Source organism: Dendrobates tinctorius, unplaced genomic scaffold (assembly GCF_039654945.1).
Source record: "Dendrobates tinctorius isolate UK_male_01 unplaced genomic scaffold, ASM3965494v1 ptg000019l, whole genome shotgun sequence".
NCBI classification, from domain to species: domain Eukaryota; kingdom Metazoa; phylum Chordata; class Amphibia; order Anura; family Dendrobatidae; genus Dendrobates; species Dendrobates tinctorius.
In genome coordinates this window covers 28,503,497-28,524,054 of record NW_027361687.1, presented here as the reverse complement: position 1 = coordinate 28,524,054, position 20,558 = coordinate 28,503,497, and the positions used below count along the sequence as shown (strand labels likewise).

Genomic DNA, 20,558 nt, shown 5'->3' with positions numbered 1-20,558 from the left:
AATAGATAAGGGCAGAGCAAGACTGGGTCCCAGCTTTGCAGCCACCTGTCTGTGGAAACGTATATAAAGAAAATGGACAGCTCATATTTTTTTGTTTTGTTTTTTTTGTACAAATAAGACGTGGCACCCCTGTTTGGCCTGTTCATTTTGTTTATATATCTTTCCACAGACGAGTAGCTGCATAGTTGGGACCTGGTCCTGCTCTGCACTTATCTATTTGGATGTCTGCTGACATATAGGTGATCTACAAGAGTTGGGTACTATCCCGACTGGGTACACCTTGTTGTGGTAGATGGCTTTGTTTGAAAAAAAAAAAAATTAACCAAGTACCCTATTTTTTACATATACCATTACTATTCACATACTTATTACAGTGTATTTGCTCCATTTTGTTTTTCTCAGGTTCTGTCCCCATAGAGAATCATAGAATCGTAGAGTTGGAAGGGACCTCCTGGGCCATCTGGTCCAACCCCCTGCTCAAAGCAGGATTCGCTAAATCATCCCAGTTAGATGTCTGTCCAGCCTCTGTTTGAAGACTTCCATTGAAGGAGAACTCACCACTTCTCGTGGCAGCCTGTTCCACTCATTGATCACTCTAACTGTCAAAAAGTTTTTTCTAATATCTAATCTGTGTCTCCTCCCATTCAGCTTCATCCCATTGCTTCTAGTCTTTCCTTGTGCAAATGAGAATAAAGTTGATCTTTCTACAATGTGACAGCCCTTTAGATATTTGTAGACAGCTATTAAGTCTCCTCTCAGTCTTCTCTTTTGCAAACTAAACATTCCCAAATCCTGCAACCTTTCCTCATAAGACAGGGTTTGCAGACCGGTCACCATTCTGGTCGCTCTTTTCTGAACTTGCTCCAGTTTGTTGATGTCTTTTTTAAAATGTGGTGCCCAAAATTGGACACAATATTCCAGATGAGGTCTGACCAAAGAGGAGTAGAGGGAAATAATTACTTCACGTGATCTAGACTGTATGCTTCTGTTAATACATCCTAGAATTGCATTTGCCTTTTTTGCTGCTGCATCACACTGTTGACTCATATTCAGTCTGTGATCTATTAGTATACCCAAGTCTTTTTCACATGTGCTGTCACTTAGCCCTATTCCTCCCATTCTATATATGCTTTTTTCATTTTTATTGCCCAGATGTAGTACTTTGCATTTCTCCCTGTTAAAAACCATTCTGTTAGTTGCTGCCCACTTCTCCAGTTTATTTAAATCTTTTTGAATCCTCTCTCTCTCTTCTCTAGTATTAGCTATCCCTCCTAGCTTTGTGTCATCAGCAAATTTAATCAGTTTACCCTCAATTCCTTCATCTAAATCGTTGATAAAGATGTTGAACAATACAGGGCCCAGGACAGAGCCCTGTGGTACCCCACTTGAGACATTCTTCCAACTGGATGTGCAGCCATTTACGACCACTCTTTGGGTCCGATCACTAAGCCAGTTATGAATCCACCTAACAGTTGCCTTGTCCATTCCATACTTAGTCATTTTTTCAATAAGGATTGTATGAGAGACTTTGTCAAATGCTTTGCTGAAGTCAAGATATACTATATCTACAGCATTTCCTTGATCCACCCAATCAGTAATACCATCATAGAAGGAAATTAAATTAGTCTGACATGACTTATTAGTTACAAACCCATGCTGACTCTGTTTAATCACTTCATTCTTATCCAGGTATTGACATACATGTTGTTTAATAATTTGTTCAAAGATCTTTCCTGGTATAGAAGTCAGACTCACCGGCCTATAGTTGCCTGGGTCCACCTTCTTCCCCTTTTTGAAGATAGGAACAACATTTGCTCTTCTCCAGTCTTCTGGCACTTCTCCTGTTCTCCAAGAATTTTCAAAGATTATGGAGAGGGGTTCAAAAATTTCTTCTGCTATCTCCTTCAGTACTCTGGGGTGTAATTCATCTGGACCTGGAGACTTGAATACATTTAGGTTAGCTAAGTGTTTCCTCACTATCTTTCTGTTTATATATATCCTGGATTCTTCTATTCCCTTAATAGGACAGTGAATAACAGTTGATGTTACATTTCCTTTCTGAGAGAAAACAGATGCAAAATAGGAATTTAAAAGTTCAGCCTTCTCAACATCCTGTCTTACCATTTCATCATTTTCATCCTGTAAAAATCCTATAGCATCTTTGACTTTTCTTTTACTTTTGACATATCCCCAAAATCCTTTATTATTGCTTTTGACATCTCTTGCAAGCCTCAATTCATTTTCAGCTTTAGATAATCTGATTTGTGCCTTGCAGGTTCTGCAGACAGCATTATATTCTTCTTTAGATATGCCTCCTTCTTTCCATTTTATAAACATTTTTGCTTCCTTTTTAGCATGTGCTTAAGTTCTGTGTTCATCCATCCTGGTTTCCTTAAATGCTTCCTATTCTTCCCTCTTTTCGGAATTGTTAACAACTGTGCTTTGAGAATTTCATTTTTCAAGATTTCCCATCCTTCCTGGACATTTTTGTCTTTAAGGATATCCAGCCATTGGATCCCTCCAATTCTCTTTCTGAATCCCTTAAAATCTGCCTTTCTGAAATCTAACCTTGACGTCTGAGTCTTCACAGGTCTTCCGCCTCTAGTTATCCAAAATTCTAAAATAGCATGGTCGCTACCTCCTAGGGTCCCAGCCACTTTTACCTCCTCAACCATTTCCTCCCTGTTTATAAGGATTAGATCCAAGGTAGCAGTTCCCCTTGTTTTCTCCCTTACCTTTTGGAAGATAAAGTTGTCAGCAAGAGAGGATAAGAATTTCCTTGACCTGTTAGTTTTGCCTGAGAGAGATTCCCAACAAATGTCAGGATAGTTGAAATCTCCCATGACAACTATGTCATATTTTTTGGAGAACTTGGCCATTTGATGCATAAAGAGTTCATCCATATCTTCAGCTTGCACAGGCGGCCTGTAGTAAATGCCTACAATGGTGTCCTTTCCATTGTTCTGTCCTTGTATTCTTACCCAAACAGTTTCCACAGAACTCCCAGTCTCTGAAGCTTCAATCTCTGTGCAGATATACGCATTTCTAACATACAATGCGACACCCCCTCCTCGTTTATCAAGTCTGTTTCTTGCAAATAAGTTGTATCCTTCTAGTCTTGTATTCCAATCATGTGTATTGTCCCACCAAGTTTCAGTGATTCCAATGACATCATATTTCTTTTCCTGTGTTAGTAGTTCCAATTCTCCTTGTTTGTTGCCCATGCTTTGTGCATTAGTATAGAAACATTTTAGTTTGTGATTGGTTTCTCTTTCTCCAATATTTTTTTTAATTAGATTCTTTCGTCTTTGTTCTTCCTTTCCACTTCTAATAGCAGAGTTCTCAGTAGCATTTGTCAGGTGTATGGCTTTTTCTGGTCTTTTGCTTCCCTTCCCATGTTGTTCTAGTTTAAAGCTCTCCTTACAAGTGTAGCAAGGCGACTTCCAAATACATGCTTTCCAGTCTTCGTAAGGTGCACCCTATCTCTAGCAAGTAGTCCATCGTATAAGTAGTTCACTCCGTGATCCAGAAATCCAAATCGTTGCTGACGGCACCATCGACGTAGCCAGTTGTTCACCTGCAGAATCTTATTCCACCTCCTTGTTCCATGGCCATCCACTGGGAGGATGGAAGAGAAGACCACCTGCGCTCCCAGTTCTTTCACTTTCTTGCCTAAGTCTTCAGAGTCTCTGCAGATGGTTTCCAGTGATGGTTTGTTACCATGTCCGCATTCTGTTTCTCTGTATACACAGCACTTCCTCCTCCATACCCAGCAATCATATGATCATTGGGTGTAGAGATTGAGCAGGAGCTGCGTTGTCCTAAGAGAACCAGTCAGTTCTGCTATGCAGCCAGTAAGCTGTAACTGTGGCTAATATACCAGCCCCAGTTACAGAGGAAATCAGATTAAAAAATACATTTTAAAATGTTGAAATGCCCCCATAGGTCTTTTACTATCTTAAGGGGGGGGGGGGGGGGGGGCGCGCAATATGTGAAATAAATGAAAAAGAAATAAAACAGTAGGTTAAAAAAAATCTGCTGCCAAATCAAATGATTGTTACTAGCACTGCCCTTGTAAAAAAGCAAAAACACGTATCCAATATATACAGTTATGACTGAAAGTGTTGGCACCCTTAAAATTGTTCCAAAGATGAAGCATTTCTCCCAGAATGTATTGCAGTTACACATATTTTGTTATATACATGTTTATTTCGTTTGTGTGTATTGGAACAACACAAAAAAAAACTGAGGAACAAAGGCAAATTGGACATAATTTCACACACAACCATAAAAAACGTGCCAGCCAAAATTGCTGGCACCCTCAGCTTAATATTTGGTTGCATACCCTCCGGAATAAATAACTGCAATCAGTCGCTTCCTATAACCATCAACAAGCTTCTTACACCTCTCAACTGGAATTTTGGAGCTCTTCTTTTTTTTTTTTTTTTTTTTTTGCAAACTGCTCCTGGTCTCTCATATTTTAAGATCTCTCCACAGGTGTTCAATGCAATTTAGATCCTGACTCACTTCTGGCCACTTCAGAACTCTCCAGAGCTTTGTTTCCATCTTTTTCCGGGGGCTTATTGAAGTATGTTTGGGGTCATTGTCCTGCTGGAAGACCCATGATCTAGGATGCAAACCAGCTTTCTGACACTGGGCACTACATTACAACCCAAAATCCTGTGGTAATCTTCAGACTTCATGATGCCTAGCACATAATCAAGGCACCCAGTGCCAGAGGCAGCAAAACAACCCCAAAACATCTTTGAAACTCCACCATATTTGACTGTAGGTACTGTGTTCTTTTTTTTGTAGGCCTCATTTTGATTTCGGTAAACAGTAAAATGATGTGCTTTACCAAAAAACTCTATCTTGGTCTCGTGTGTCCACAAGACCCTTTCCGAGAAGGATTTTGGCTTACTCACGTACATTTTGGCAAACTGCAGTCTAGCTTTTTTATGTCTCTGTGTCTCAGTGAGGTCCTCCTGGATCTCCTGCCATAGCACTTAAATTCAAATGTAGAGGGATAGTTCTCACTGACACTGATGAACCCTGAGCCTTCAAAACCGCTTGAATTTCTTTGGAGATTGATTCGGGCTGCTTATCCACCTTCTGGACTATCCTGCGTTGCCACATTTCATCAATTTTCCTCTGCCATCCACATCCAGGGAGATTAGATACAGTACCATGGGTTATAAACTTCTTGATTATGTTGAGCACCATGGACAAAGGAACATCAAGCTCTCTGGAGATGGACTTGTAACCTTGAGATTGTTGATATCATGGGACTGTTTGCTGAATCCCAGCAGTCTGGCTCTGCAGCCAATTCCTGAATAGAGCAGAGGTGCGCGTACTTCATTCATTGTTGGCTAGAAGCCTACCAAACAGATCTGAGAGTGGGACTTTTAGGTAGGTTACATACAGTTTTTGAGTTTCTGTATATAAATGATTTTTATTCATGTGTTTTTGCTTTATAGACCTCTGAGTTCTGGAGCCTGCTGTTCTCCTTGCTGCAGCAAATCTTTCCAGGCAAATCCGATTCATCACACCCAAGACATGAGACGATGGAGATGGGTATGTCAACCGTCAACACTTCTTGGACGTTCTATATAGGTTGATTTCCCATGTTTTTGAAATATATACCGTGCACAGATCGCAATACCTGGCCCCAGCTCTCCAAACTTGAGTCTGAGTGGAATCTGTCAATAGTTTTTTTTTCTATGTACTATGATGTAGGGGGAGAGACCCTGATTCCAGCAATATATCACTTACTTTACTGGGTACAGCAGTTTTGATAAAATCCTTGTTTTCTCTGCGGCAGATCTAGCAGAGCTCCGAATGCTGAGCTCTGTATAATTCCACCCACACCACTGATTGTCAGATTTTTTGTTTATGCTGTGCATAGGCAGAAAGCTGCCAATCATTGGTGAGGGCAGCCTTGGCCCAGGAGACTCCTAATCCTTTATTGATTATATAGTTGAAAGCTGCTTGCTTATATAGAGGCATGTAATTATTTTGTGTTTTACAGCAGACCGTGTAAAATATGTGAAGAGTGTACTTCAGATTCAAGGATACGGAAGGCCAGCATTTTACAACCTCCCTGATGATGGGGAAGATGGCAGCAGGGAAATACTCCTGGCTTTTTCATGGCTTTTGCATAGAGTGAAGATACTTGAAATTCTTTTGAAAAAGAAAAGCATTAAAGTGGGAGATCACATTACAATATGCCAGGTATGTAGACGCTTACTAATCTGCTGTGTCTAGGTGATAAAATATTCTGACGCCCTTTGAAAGGGCTGTCCGTCGCCTCTCATTTCCACATCAGGCGATGAGCAGCACTGATGGGAAAAGCATCTGAAGATACCTGTTAGACTGGGGTCACACTTGCGAGAAACCTGCACGAGTCTCACGTCTCAATACCCAGCACTGCCGCAGGCACTAGGGACCGGAGTGTTCGGCTGTATAGAAATGCATGCAGCCGCACACTCCGGATCCCGAGTGCCGGGTATTGAGACGCGAGATTCGTGCGAGTTTCTCGCAAGTGTGACCCCGGCCTTAGGATGCATATACACGAGATTACACGTTGTGTACGCAGGCTCTGCTGCCGCCACGTCGCGGCCCACGCAGGCTCTGCTGCCAACACGTCGCGGCCTACACAGGCTCTGCTGCCGACACGTTGCGGCCCACGCAGGCTCTGCTGCCGACACGTTGCGGCCCACGCAGGCTCTGCTGCCAACACGTTGCGGCCCACGCAGGCTCTGCTGCCGACACGTCGCGGCCTACACAGGCTCTGCTGCCGACACGTTGCGGCCCACGCAGGCTCTGCTGCCAACACGTCGCGGCCCATGGATGCTCTGCTATATGCATATTACAGAGACGCTGACTGCCTACAACATGCAATCAGACCAATACTACAAGCAAATGTACACCACTTGCACAAGCACCCTACTGCTCTGCAGGCACACAGCTTCACACACAGCTCTGCTACACATGCACTGACACTGGTCTGTGCTCAGCACACTACATCCTCCTTCCTAGCCAGTACAGTGAAAGGAAATTCACCATTTACATCCTGTGACCCTATTATCATAGTCGACTCCTGGTAGCATACCGGACTACAGGGTGCTGCAGCTTTAGCCCAGAAGAAAGGGAAAATTAATCCAACAACAATAGCATGCAACATGTCCTTAACAGTTCCTACTTGGTGCGACACTGAACCACTGTTTGTGCGTATGTCCACCTGGGTCGTGGGCTATTTCTTGGCATCTCCACCATTTCACCTTACCTCCACCTCAGGGACTAGATGTGGATGTGTGGCCCTTACCAGGGTCACCAGACTGCCTGTGCTCCAAAGTTCCACTTGGACACCATTCACAGTCACCTGGCACTCCTGAGGTCCCTCTCCAGGATGAGGAACAGCACTGCAGGAGGAGTAGGAGTTGTGCCGGCCGGTGCTATAGTTCACTGGTTTTGGGACTTGGTCAGTTCCACCATCTCACTGTACTGAGGTGCTATGCGAACGTCGCTCCTGGCATTGCGGACCCTGGTTCTCCTACACACAACTCCACCATGACCTCACAGTAACGTCCCCTTCCGGCAGGACAGCTCCTCCATGCTCCCACACTGATTGTGGAGCAGGGTTACTAAATGCCTTCTTTGATATCTGTAGTCCCTAAAGGGTCAGATGGAAAGGGTTATCCTTCCATGAGGAATGTGGAACGTTGCTGAAATATCCACACGGATTGTGTTATATTTTTTTGTATTTAATTGCATGTATCTGGGGCTAAAAAATATTTTTACAACTGGGTTTCATCAAAAATGTTGTACTGTTTGGCTTTTACAGGCTCTTTGTGTCCCACAAAAAAAAAACACTTTTCGCCCCATGTACTGTACATGCATTTATGTTAAAAAGAAAGTCTTTTAATATGGACAGTCCATCTAAATGTCTTTGGGACTCGCACCTCTCTGGAGATTATGGCTTCGCTGTGAATGGAGCGATGGCTGCTCGTGTGCACCGCTCTCGGCTCACTCCAGCGGGAGGTCCGACAATAGCCAGTCAAGCGCACTCCTATGTCACCTTTGTGGTGACATTTTTATGGTCTGTAAAATCCGAAAGGTGCAAAATATTTATGAAAAGCAATTGCAAAATTAGTTTTAATCCAATGCATTTAGGTAAAAAAAAATGTTCCAAAAGGTGGACGATCCCTTTAATTCTTCTTTTTTTCAATATATGTCGGGTACCAGAGTTGGACCCATTTCTGTACTGTGGATATTCCATGAATGTCTGAGATGGGAATACTCCTTTAAAGCCTCTACATTTACAGTAGCCAGTATGCATGGTGGCAATGATTGATTGCGTGGTGCCCTCCTCATAGAAGAATCGCTGCCCCAGATCAGCTTAATCGTCCCCCCACACATGGGAGATTTCCAGTTATGGATATCCCTGGTGATCTCTGTGCAGGCACTCATTTCTCAGTGCCCTATTGTTTCTCTCTTCCTGCCTGTCCTTTTCAGACCTACACACAAGTGCCTCTGAATGCTATTCCCTTCAGATTTGGGAGCTTTTAAAAAGATGTGTAGTAGCCCCCAATGACCATTCAGATTACAGAAGCAGCTTAGAAAATATAATCAGTGACCTGATTATGGGAAACACCACCAAAGACACTCGTCTTGGTCCAGGGAGACTGCCGTATGTACATAAGTAAGCCGCGCTTAATGGATATTTCATGTCTGTATAGCAACCTAGATATTTTAGGAAAACTGTACCTCTGCAGCCGCGAGATCAATGCTCGGCACTGATTGTAGCATTGAGTATATTGTTTTTTTGGAAAAGTTGTTATAACTCCTTAACGCTCCATGATTGATATGTACATCATGGAGTATGTCTGAGTGTTTGGAGCGGGCTCAGAAGCTGGGCCTGCTCCACCCAGGGAAAGGAATCTGCCTTTAACAGCAATAATCAGAGCTACTGTTGATCCATGATCCAGGTGTCCATTAGGGTGCCCATTCCCCTAAGAGATAATTGCAAGGTGCTGATGGGCTGCCATGATAGCCGGGGACCTGCTGAAGGCCCATATGTCAGTCTTGTTAATTCTCCAGTGTTGTGTGTTATAGGAGACAGAGATGTTTACTTATTGGGAGAAAAAATATTCACGCCAACCCCCTTTTTCTGAGCTAAAAATAAAATCTAAAAAAAAAAAATTATTTCTTAACGCCACATCCATATAAATCAACCTATCAAAAAATAAAATGTACTAACGCGATTGGTAATTGCTGTGACGAGTAAAACACAAAAAAAAAGTGACAGAAAAATGAAAGTGTTTGAAAAGAGGGAGGATAAAATAAAAACAATGTTAAGATTGTCTATGTCCTTTAAGGGGGTGAAGGGAATGTCTCCTAAAGACAGTCTCATGTCTTACTAGGGGGCATAGGACACCATAGAGCAGGGTTCCCTTCTTGAACGGAGGGATTCTTTGTATAAGTGTCTGCCATTCTGGTGGTCTCTAACCTTCCTTGTACTTTATAGATGACCATTCTTTTGAATAGCTGGCACTCCCCAGTAGTGGACGGAGAGGTGATCAGCACCTCTAAGACCTCCACAAATGAGTAAGCACCGACCCTCCATTCAGTCTCGCTGCACAACTACAGCAAGAAGAACTTTGAACAGGGATAATGTTGCGAATGAGACCTGTCAAACGGGGGGCGGGTGTTGCGCGTGAGACCTGTCAAACGGGGGGGGCGGGTGTTGCGCGTGAGACCTGTCAAACGGGGGGGGCGGGTGTTGCGCGTGAGACCTGTCAAACGGGGGGGGCGGGTGTTGCGCGTGAGACCTGTCAAACGGGGGGGGCGGGTGTTGCGCGTGAGACCTGTCAAACGGGGGGGCGGGTGTTGCGCGTGAGACCTGTCAAACGGGGGGGGCGGGTGTTGCGCGTGAGACCTGTCAAACGGGGGGGGGGCGGGTGTTGCGCGTGAGACCTGTCAAACGGGGGGGGCGGGTGTTGCGCGTGAGACCTGTCAAACGGGGGGGCGGGTGTTGTGCATGCACGGTGCTTCTTTCTTCAGTCTTTGGAACAGATTTAACAACGGGGCTGGAGTTCCAGAGAGCCCGGCGTGTACGGAGTGTCATTCCATCAGTCACCACTACGTCATTCTCTTCAACGGGGCTGACGGAGATAGTGATCGATGCGACTGTAGCACATGCACGCTACTGGTCATTCACGTAAGGGATGTTACACCCCCACTTTCAGATCAGTGGTGTTTCCATTGGTCTGATCCCACAGGTTTATCATATTTAATTGGAATAGCCCTTTAATTCGGTGTGTTTTTTATCTGCATTCCAGGTAACTAGAAGTAATTAAAGAGTTTTTCCTAACGACTGCGCTGAATATTCGTCTGTAATGCAGATAATTGGTCTGTGAGGTTATTAGCAGGATTTGGGATTGTCAGATGTCGTCGCTGCAGCATTTAGAGCAGCCTTTCTTTTTTGTGACAAACCTCCCTGTTGATCGTCATTATGAAGCATTTCTATAGAAACCACGAAAGGTTCATGCCTGCTCACGCTGTGCGGAGAGAGTGGGTGCTCGAAAAGGTTGTTTTCTCCGGATTTTCGCTGGCACAGAGGCCATATTATAAAATGTACATGCTGTACATAAGTGATTTGACATAATTATACGGCTGCCATTCTATTTTTCGCTACTTGCTGTTTTTCGCCACTGGCGACATTGTTCGTGTATAAAGTCCCGCTTTATATAAATGACTCCATGCGGCTTTAAGTGCATATGTGTGCGAGTGAGTAGAGCTGAAAAATGGTAATCAGAGGCTGAAAGAAAAAGACATCTGCATGGCTTTCTGAAAAGTATTCGTACATCTCCAAGAATTTAGTTCCTACTGTTATAGCCATCCATCACGGGGCTCGGATGCACATTGCCATCTGTGGCGTGGTAAACGTGACCGTAACTGGAAGTGTCGTTTTGGGAAACCAAATTTGTCTTCTCTTTTGACTATTTAAAGGGGCTTTCCTCAAAACTAAAGGTTCAATTGGGAGTATCATCTTTTACCTGCCTGCTTGCGTGTCTCTACTGTTGATTAGCCATCCTTGTACGACATCATGGTTACTGCATGACGCACATGTACCGTCGCGCCAGAGCATCCAATCAAAAGAAGAGCCGCGGATGCTGTCAGGTCAGAGTTAGCACTCCAGCTCCAGTTTAGCAACCACTGTCCTGACCAATGTAATTTTGCTTGTCAAATGGCGTGTATATTCTTCAAGAGGACTTGTCAATTACTGCTCCATGATGGATATTTACACCATGGTGATTGCACAGGTACAATTGGCTCATAATCATGGACTGGCACCTGCTGTAAATGTGGGGACTGGTGAGAACACCGATCAATCACAACTATAGCATCTCAAGAGTAGACCAGAGGGAGAGTACTCCTTTTTCTGTCAGCCCATTGGCCCCATGCAACGCAAACGGAGCTCTTGCAACGGCCAACTGATGTCTATTAAAACTGGCAGAAGCAGATTCTAACAGGTGGCCAGTCGGTATAAGGACTGCATTTCAATATTGGTGTACAGATTGCGATTTCAAGACCATCCCTCTCTTTACTGACGTGAGCTCGCAAGCCTCACAGGCATATCTGATACTGTTGTTTGGTCATGAGTCTTGCGGCTGGGCCATACATTGCGTTTTGTACACTTAGCGTGAAATATGGATGTGTGAATACTCTGTAACATGGAAATGCTGGGCACTGCACAAGTAGTGCAGTGTATAAACTATGCAATCTAATGATTACATGTTCAAGTCTTGTTTTGTGGCTAATACATATTGTAAAAAAATAAAAAATAATACAAAAATAAGTGTTTAAACCCTTAGTAATGGCTGCCGTACATGTAAGCAAGAAGAATCAATGTCTTTTGATCACTACACTTCCAAAAAAATGCAATTTCATTGCAATGATGATGTTGTACAAGCCCGAATAATCAATCAGTTGTGAGCCTCCCGTCCAGTGGCCAGAGACTACTGACGGGCAGATGGACCAGCGTCCCACCAGTCGATATGCCCGGCTGTACTTGCAACTTGGCGTGTGACAGCAGCCATCTTGGATTACTTCTTGGAGAATCTCTTTAATTTCCATTGTATTGTTGTAATTGTACTGACCTGGAGAATCATGTTACAGGTTAATTTTACTACACAATAAAGACCAAAATGTCAACCCCCCAAAAAAACAACTAAAATGGAATTGCAATTATTTATTCTCCAGTTCACCAAAATTTGTTTGTTCCCACCCCCATTTTTCAGTACATTATATAATGTATGAAAGGCAGAAAAAAAAAAAATATTTTGGCTGCTGTAAGAAAAGGGAATAAAAAATGAAAGGGCAAAAAATTGCCCAGTCCTTATGGGGGTTAAAAAAAATTAGTTTGTCCCCTAGGGACGCAGGGTAACTGAACAGTAGGTTTTTGTTAATATGTTGATTGCATATTGTACAAGGTTAGCTAAGGCCTGTTTTACACTTACATTTTTCAGATCAGTTGTAATCCGCGAAAAACGCATCCGTCTCTGTTTTCACAGCAACGTGTGCCACCGGACCGTTGTTTTGACGGATGCGGCAAAGGCTGAATTTTAAAAGAACCCATGCCCTGAAAAAACAAAGGAGAGAGAGAGATTTCCATTCCAGAGCAAAGCTGCCGAGCATGCGTGCATGAAAATAGCGGACCGTCAAGAAGAAAAAATGTTGCAGTGTCCGCCCGGGAGACAGAAAAATTTTGGCGGATCCGTCAAAAAACGGGGGTGACGAACGACCGTCAGTCAAGATCCACCAATAATGTAAGTCTATAGGGGAAAAAAAAGGATCCGCCCATTTTTTGCTGATCCATTTTTTTCAAAAATTGGCGGATTATGACTGACATGAAAAAAATGAAGTGTGAAACAGACCTAATTTGTTGACCAGCAAAACAGTGAAAGATGAACTATGCAGACTGATTAAATACTCAAACAATGAGAGTTAAACTCGTCCCACCAGGGAGCTAGTCTGATTGCCGTATGTGGAGTCGGGAAGGAATTTTTTTCCCCAATGTGAAGCTTACTGATTGCCACATGGTTTTTTTTTTTTTTGCCTTCCTCTGGATCAACATGTTAGGGCAGGTTAGGATAGGATATGGGTTGAACTAGATGGACTTGAAGTCTTCCTTCAACCTTAATAACTATGTTACTATGTTGCCTCCCGCCTGACCTGTGGATGATGATCTGAGCCACAAATGTGGGTATAAAAAGGGATTTTTATTGTTCTGCAAGAAGAATGAAGTGACTTGCCAGGACAACATGACTCCATCAAGAGGGACACAGATTTGACTTTCTACAGGATGCCAGCTTAGGGGACCAGGGCCCCAGCTGGAAGAACACAAATCTGGTCCATTGAATATCACTGAACCCATGGATACGTTTGGGGAAGATAGGATTGTGACCCTCTGGTCACCTGAGCCAATGGAGACGTTTGAGGAAACCAAATTTGGACCACCATCCAGATACCTGACCCCCATGGATAGGTTTGGAGTAACCAAAGTTGGGACCATCCAGTCACCTGGCTCTGTGGAGACGTTTGGAGAATCCAGGTTGTGAACCTCTGGTCACCTGGAACCCATGGATACATTTGAGGATGCTAGAATTGTGACCCTCCAGTCACCTGACCCATGGAGACGTTTGGGGAAGCCATGTTGTGACCCTCCGGTCACCTGGCCACACATGTGCATGGACAGTCAGTTTTCTAATTTTGGCATTTCCTCCTCCATTTGAATGCTTGCCAAAGGCAGGGTGCCACAGGTGGGGGAGTGCCCTGGAAGCCCTGTAGTTGCAGCTGCTCTAATACCAGGGAGTTAGCAGAACAGTGAGACTCTGTAATTTTTCATCTTGGGTATTTGCTGGGACTGTTCTATGTTATTGTTTGTTGGTGGTTCAATAAAGTATTGCCACACTGTTTTACCCTTGCCCTATTTTGTCTGAGTAGTAGTATGCCCACGGGAAAGGAGAGCGGGCATTCAGTGGGATGATACCTGGTCCATGCGGTCTCGAGCCAGCTAGCTTGAGCACCAACTGACCCCCATGTCCCCACAGTATTTTGTAGGGATTCATATCTTGGCTGTTCCCACAATGAATCTACATCCTGCTTCTTAGAGAAATGTGTCACCAGTTTTCTAAGTAAATCTATTTGTAAAGGTGCTATTGACATCAAATTCTCACCAGATGTCGGTAACAACCCATCTGATCCACAAGGGCAATGAAATCGCACCAAAGATGTCCATAAATTGTGTAATAATGAAAAATGATACAGAGAAAAAGTATTGAACACGCTTGCTGAAATGTAATTAATATTTTGTACAAAAGCCTTTGATGGTGATGACAGCTTCAAGATTTCTCCTGTATGGAGAAACTAGACACATGCATTGCTCAGGTGTGATTTTTGTCCTATTTTTCCACACAATCGCTCTTCACATCCTGAAGATCCCGTGGGCTCCTTGTATGAACTTTGAGCTTTCGTTCCTTCCATAAATTTTCTATTGGATTCAGGGCAGGTGATCGGCTTGACCATTCTAGCAGTTTTATTTTCGCACACACAGAAAAGCAAAAAAGCTGCACTATTCTGACCTCATTCTTTGAGTAGTATTCAACGAGACTTGATAGGAATTTGCTATTATCGTAGTATACAGGTGCTCCACCCGAATAAAACAAGTTCTTGATGCAAGCAAGCTTCAGGAAGAGGGAAAGGTGGCACTCTGACTCACATGAGTGTGTTGTATAAACTTTTATTCTTACAGCACTTTATACAACATCGAGCCGGGGATGGTATTCCTTCAGGATGACGGCCGTTTTGCGCTGCAGTAGCTCTTCAGCAGGTCCAGGATCCTAGACCCGTTGAAGCGCTAGTGCAGCGCAAAAAGGCCGTCGTCCTGAAGGAATACCATCCCCGGCTCGATGTTGTATAAAGTGCTGTAAGAATAAAAGTTTATACAAGTGACTCATGTGAGTCAGAGTGCCACCCTTTCCTCTTTCTGAAACTAGCAGCTTTATTTATTCGGTCGTCCATGACAGCACCACCTGAGAGAGGGGATCCGCCCTTCTTAGGAACAGGAAAACCTACAGATACAAAAGGGCGGCACCTCTCCCACGCATCAGTTGGTTTCCTGTTCCTAACAAGGACAGAACTCCCTACAGATCGTCCGTCATGGATAACCGAATCCCAGGCCAGCGGACCGACTCAGGTAGCGGGGGGTTCTCCTACCTCGGTCTCGCTGGGGGCCCTGGATGCGCCACGGTGGGTCCGGGTAGGATTTCCACGGCAGTGGTAGGAGCAGGCGGAGACAGGGTCCGGCGGTCGCCTTCTCCACGGGCCGGTGAGGTAAGCGGGTCTCCCTGTGTCTCCTTCCCCCGGGGGTGCGGTCCGTTCGGGCGGGCGCCGCCGGCGGTGTCCCACAGAGGGAGCGGCGGTTCTGAGCCGGCGGCGCAGTTCTAGCCCCCTGCCGCGCGGGGAAGTGACGAGGCGAAGGGGGCGGGGCCTAGCGCCGAAACCGGAAGTCGGATGCCGGCGACTTCCGGTTGTGGTGAACGCGCGCCGATGCCCGCCGCCTGAGGGGGCCGGGCACCTGAAGGGGAGGGGAAGGGTCGCGGGGAGCGGTCCAATGGGGGGCCCGAACACCGGACAGAGTCCTGCTAATCCGGAGGGGGAGCCTTCTTAAGGCAGAAGGCATCGCTGCGGAGGTGCTTCTGGAGGCCTAGCGATGGACACAACAGAAGCCCCCATGGACCCACAGGAGGTGCAGCCCGTGGCAAAGCGCCCCAGTGACCAACCTAAGAGGAAGGAGGGACGTTCAAGTGGACGGAGCCACAGCAGTTCCTCTAGGTCAAAGGATCCTCCCGCAGCCCCCCATGATCCGGTACCTATCCTCATCTGCAAGGGTAAGAGATCTGCGAGAATGTACCCTGATGCAGTGTCCCCTTATGTGTTTGATTCTCAGGGGAAGAAGGCCACAGGGAAGCAGAAGCACAAGGAATGTGCCCTCTGTAGTTGCCCCTTACCAGATGGCCACCCCAAGAGATTGTGTCAGTCTTGCGTGAGACAGACGGTAGCGGAAGAAGCTCCAAGCTTCGCTACAGACCTGAGGCAATTAATCAGGACTGAAATAAAAGCCCTATCAAAAGAAGGTTCTTCTAAAAGAAGACGAGCTAGTGTTTCAGGCTCAGAGTCTTCAGTCGGCCCTAGGAAGGAAGATATCTCCTCAGAGTCCTCGGCCTCCTCTTCTTCTCCCGAAGAGGATTCCAGCCGGTTCTGCTTTCCCTTGGACCAAATGGATAAATTAATTAAAACCATAAGGTCAACCATGGGGGTAGAAGAAAAAAAGACAGAACTGTCTGCTCAGGACATTATGTTCGGGGGTCTAGACCCCAGAAAACAAAGGACTTTTCCACTAAACGGAAAAGTCCAGAGCCTGATTGACAGGGAGTGGAAAAAAACGGAAAAAAGGGGTTCTATGCCGCCCGCTTTCAAACGTAGATACCCCTTTGAGGACCCAATAGTTAGTCGATGGGATAAGGCCCCCAAGCTGGATGCAGCGGTAGCTAAAGCCTCAAAAAAGTCATCTATACCCTTTGACGATATGGCCTCCCTTAAAGACCCCCTAGATAAAAAGGCAGATTCCTTTTTAAAGGGCACATGGGAGATGTCAGCAGGCGCCCTAAGGCCAGCAATAGCAGCCACGTGCGCAGCCAGATCCATGATGGTCTGGCTGGATCAATTGGACTCTCAGCTAAAGGATGGAACCTTGCGAGCCTCCATCCGTAAGTCTCTACCAATTATCCAGAATGCTGCTGCCTTTCTGGCAGATGCCTCGGCGGACTCGGTAAGAATGGCGGCTAGGTCTGCAAGCTTGTCTAATTCGGCCCGAAGAGCCCTCTGGTTAAAATGCTGGCGGGGAGATATCCAAGCCAGGTCCCGTCTCTGTTCTATCCCCTGTGAGGGTGAATACTTGTTCGGCCCCGTCCTAGACGAACTGTTAGAGAAGGCCGGGGATGAGAAAAAGAAATTTCCGAGTCTGCCGAATACATCCTGGAGACGTCCCTTTTCTAGGAAAGGGTATTCCCGCAGGAGACAGGCCAGAGATCAGAACAGATGGGACAACAAAAAAACCAGAGGTACGGGCTTCATGTATGGAGGAGGGGGGCGCCAAGAAGGTCCATCACGGGATAATAAGAAGCCGCCCCAATGACTAGTGGCTCCGGTAGGAGGAAGATTATCTGCCTTCTACCCGGCCTGGGCCAAAATCTCGAATAGCAGCTGGATACTGGGGGTGATAGCTACAGGACTGCACCTAGAGTTCGCCTGCGTTCCCCAAGATCGGTTCAAGGTAACTCCACTCAAATCTTCCCCGCTAGAACAAGCTGCCCTGGAGACCGAGGTCCTCGAGCTGCTGGACAAAAAAGTCCTGACGAGAGTTCCAGAGGAAGAGAGGGGGAAAGGCTTCTATTCCCCCCTGTTCTTGGTCCGTAAACCGGACGACTCATTTAGGGCTATATTTAACCTCAAAGCCCTCAATAAATTCCTGGTTGTACGTCCATTTAAAATGGAAACAATCAACACCGCAATAAAGATGCTGTTTCAAAACTGCTTCATGGTGGTCCTAGATCTGAAAGACGCTTACTATCATATACCCATAGGTCTAGCACACCAATCTTTCCTTAGACTGGCGGTTCCATTGGATGGGTCAATCCAGCACTTCCAGTACGCGGCCCTACCCTTCGGGGTGGCGGTTGCGCCTCGAGTATTCACCAAAGTGATGGCAGAAGTGATGGCCCATCTGCGCGAGCTAAACATTCTAGTCGTCCCCTATTTAGATGACCTCCTTATAATAGGCAGTTCAGCCGAGCAGTGTTTAGAACAGTTACAGAAAACAACGGCGGCTCTAGAGCGGTTGGGATGGCTACTTAATATCAAAAAATCCCGTTTGCAGCCATTAAAAATTCAACAATTTCTAGGCCTAACCCTAGATTCAAAAAAGCAGGAATGCCGCCTGCCCCCAGAGAAGCTGCAGCACCTGCATGACCGGGTCCTGAACGCCTCCAACAACCCCTCCATGTCCCTCAGGAAAGCCATGTCCCTGTTGGGTTCCCTCTCATCCTGCATTCCCGCAGTCCAGTGGGCCCAAGTTCATGCGAGAACTCTACAGGGCGAAGTTTTATGGTATCAGAGGATTCTTGGGGGTAACTTAGAAGGTCGACTGACCTTATCTAGAAACACAATAGAGTCCCTGGAATGGTGGCTAGAAAGAAATAACTTGTCTAGAGGGGTCCCTTGGGAGTATAACATTACTCGCGTGGTCACCACGGATGCAAGTCCTTCCGGTTGGGGGGCACATATGGAAGAAATTCTGGTCCAGGGCCTATGGGAACGAGATCAGATACAAATGTCTTCTAATTTGAAAGAATTAACAGCGGTAGTACTCGCAGCTAAAGAGCTCCTTATGTATCTACAGGGCCATCACGTACGAGTTCTATCGGACAATCGAGTGGCCGTGGCCTATATCAACCACCAAGGCGGAACTCGATCCAGAACTCTGATGAAGGTGGCAGGACAGTTGTTCCAGCTAGCAGAGCGTCATTTTTTATCTCTCACGGCTCTTCACATAAGAGGGAAAGAGAACATCGCGGCAGATTTCCTAAGCCGCAATCTGTTAAAACAAGGAGAGTGGGCCTTAAACACCTCCATTTTCGTTCAGATTGTGCAGAGATGGGGTCAGCCAGAGGTGGATCTATTCGCCACCAAGGAGAACTCAAAAACGACACAGTTTTGCTCCCTAAACCCCAGGGAGACTCCTCTGGCAGTAGATGCGCTTCTGATAAAATGGGACTTCAGGCTAGCCTACGCCTTTCCTCCCCTATCTCTTCTTCCTCTAGTGTTGAGGAAGATCAGGAAAGACAGGGCAAGGGTCAGTCATCGCCCCGTTCTGGCCCAGAAGAGCATGGTTTTCGAACCTCAGGATCATGTCGGTAGACGATCCTTGGGTTCTCCCGGACATCCCGGACCTTCTGTCCCAGGGCCCGGTCTTCCACCCTCAGGTGGCTGGCCTACATCTCACGGCGTGGAATTTGAGCGGTCACTGCTAGAAAGTAAAGGCTTCTCTCCAGACCTAATTGACACTCTACTAAAAAGTAGGAAAGTAGTGACAACTAAGATTTACGTCAGAATTTGGAAAAGGTTCCTCGAAAGCTCAAATGTAAATACTGGTGATTCCGTCCCCATAGGCCAGATCTTGGAATTTTTACAAAAAGGGCTGGACTTGGGTCTCTCCACCAGTACCCTTAAAGTACAGGTATCCGCCTTAGGGGCCCTCTTTAGCTGCAACATCGCGGCTAATTATTGGGTCAAAAGATTTATCAAAGCAGCGAGTAGATCCAGACCAATAGTAAAGAATAGACTCACGCCATGGGATTTGAACCTAGTCCTCACAGCTATGACAGAAGCGCCATTTGAACCCATCTCGTCAGCCTCTATTAGGAGCCTGTCCCTCAAAATAGCTTTCCTAATAGCCATAACATCAGCCCGTAGGGTAAGCGACATTCAGGCATTGTCTAGGCACCCACCTTTTCTTCAGGTAAAGGAGGATAGGGTAATACTTAGACCCGACCCAGCGTATTTACCAAAAGTAGCCTCCAGCTTTCATAGGTCGCAGGAAATAGTCCTTCCATCCTTCCTCCCTAAACTAACTAATGAGAAAGAGGAGAAGCTACACACTTTAGATGTTAGGAGATGCCTTTTGGAGTATCTAGCAGCTACCGATCCCTGGAAGAAAGACAATGCTCTCTTTGTCTCCTACCAAGGCCCTAGGAAAGGTCTTAGGGTGTCCAAAAGTACACTAGCCAGGTGGATTAGAGAAGCAATCTCGTTAGCTTATGCCTCAAAAGGTAGAGTAGCTCCGGAGAAATTGAAGGCGCATTCCACCAGAGCCGTGGCAACCTCGTGGGCCGAGAGGTCGGAAGTCTCCATCGACCAGATTTGTAAGGCGGCCACTTGGTCCTCTCCGAGCACGTTATAGTCATTATAGACTAGACTTGGGTGCCTCTGCAGACCTCTCCTTCGGTATCAGGGTTCTGCAGGCTGTAGTCCCCCCCTAAAGTAGTGATTACTCTCTGTAATTCTCTCAGGTGGTGCTGTCATGGATGACCGAATAAAGTCTTAGTTACTCACCGGTTAACGGTATTTTTCGGAGTCCATGACAGCACCCATAGATTCCCTTCCCTTAGTTAATTTGGGTGTGCACGTCTTCCCTTTGTACATATCCACTGGTGATAAAGATTTAAGTGTTGATATTGTTGTACATATAATTATGCATTAACCTTGGAGGTCCTCTTTTTATACTCTGTAATCCAACTGATGCGTGGGAGAGGTGCCGCCCTTTTGTATCTGTAGGTTTTCCTGTTCCTAAGAAGGGCGGATCCCCTCTCTCAGGTGGTGCTGTCATGGACTCCGAAAAATACCGTTAACCGGTGAGTAACTAAGACTTTTCTTTC

The 20,558-nt window shown here is 45.7% G+C and overlaps 1 protein-coding gene across 5 annotated transcripts in view; it reads left to right on the top strand.

The window, feature by feature from the left end:
• TEDC1 (tubulin epsilon and delta complex 1) overlaps nucleotides 1-20,558 on the top strand; it is a 115,330-nt gene that overhangs the window by 31,813 nt on the left and 62,959 nt on the right. For 3 of the 5 annotated variants that reach the window (XM_073566786.1, XM_073566788.1, XM_073566783.1), the window contains exons 2-3: nucleotides 5,478-5,574; nucleotides 6,029-6,231. In XM_073566786.1, coding sequence (XP_073422887.1) covers nucleotides 5,478-5,574; nucleotides 6,029-6,231 — 300 coding nt within the window. The remainder of the gene's footprint in view (nucleotides 1-5,477; nucleotides 5,575-6,028; nucleotides 6,232-20,558) is intronic. The other 2 variants (XM_073566787.1, XM_073566785.1) reach the window with 1 other exon arrangement.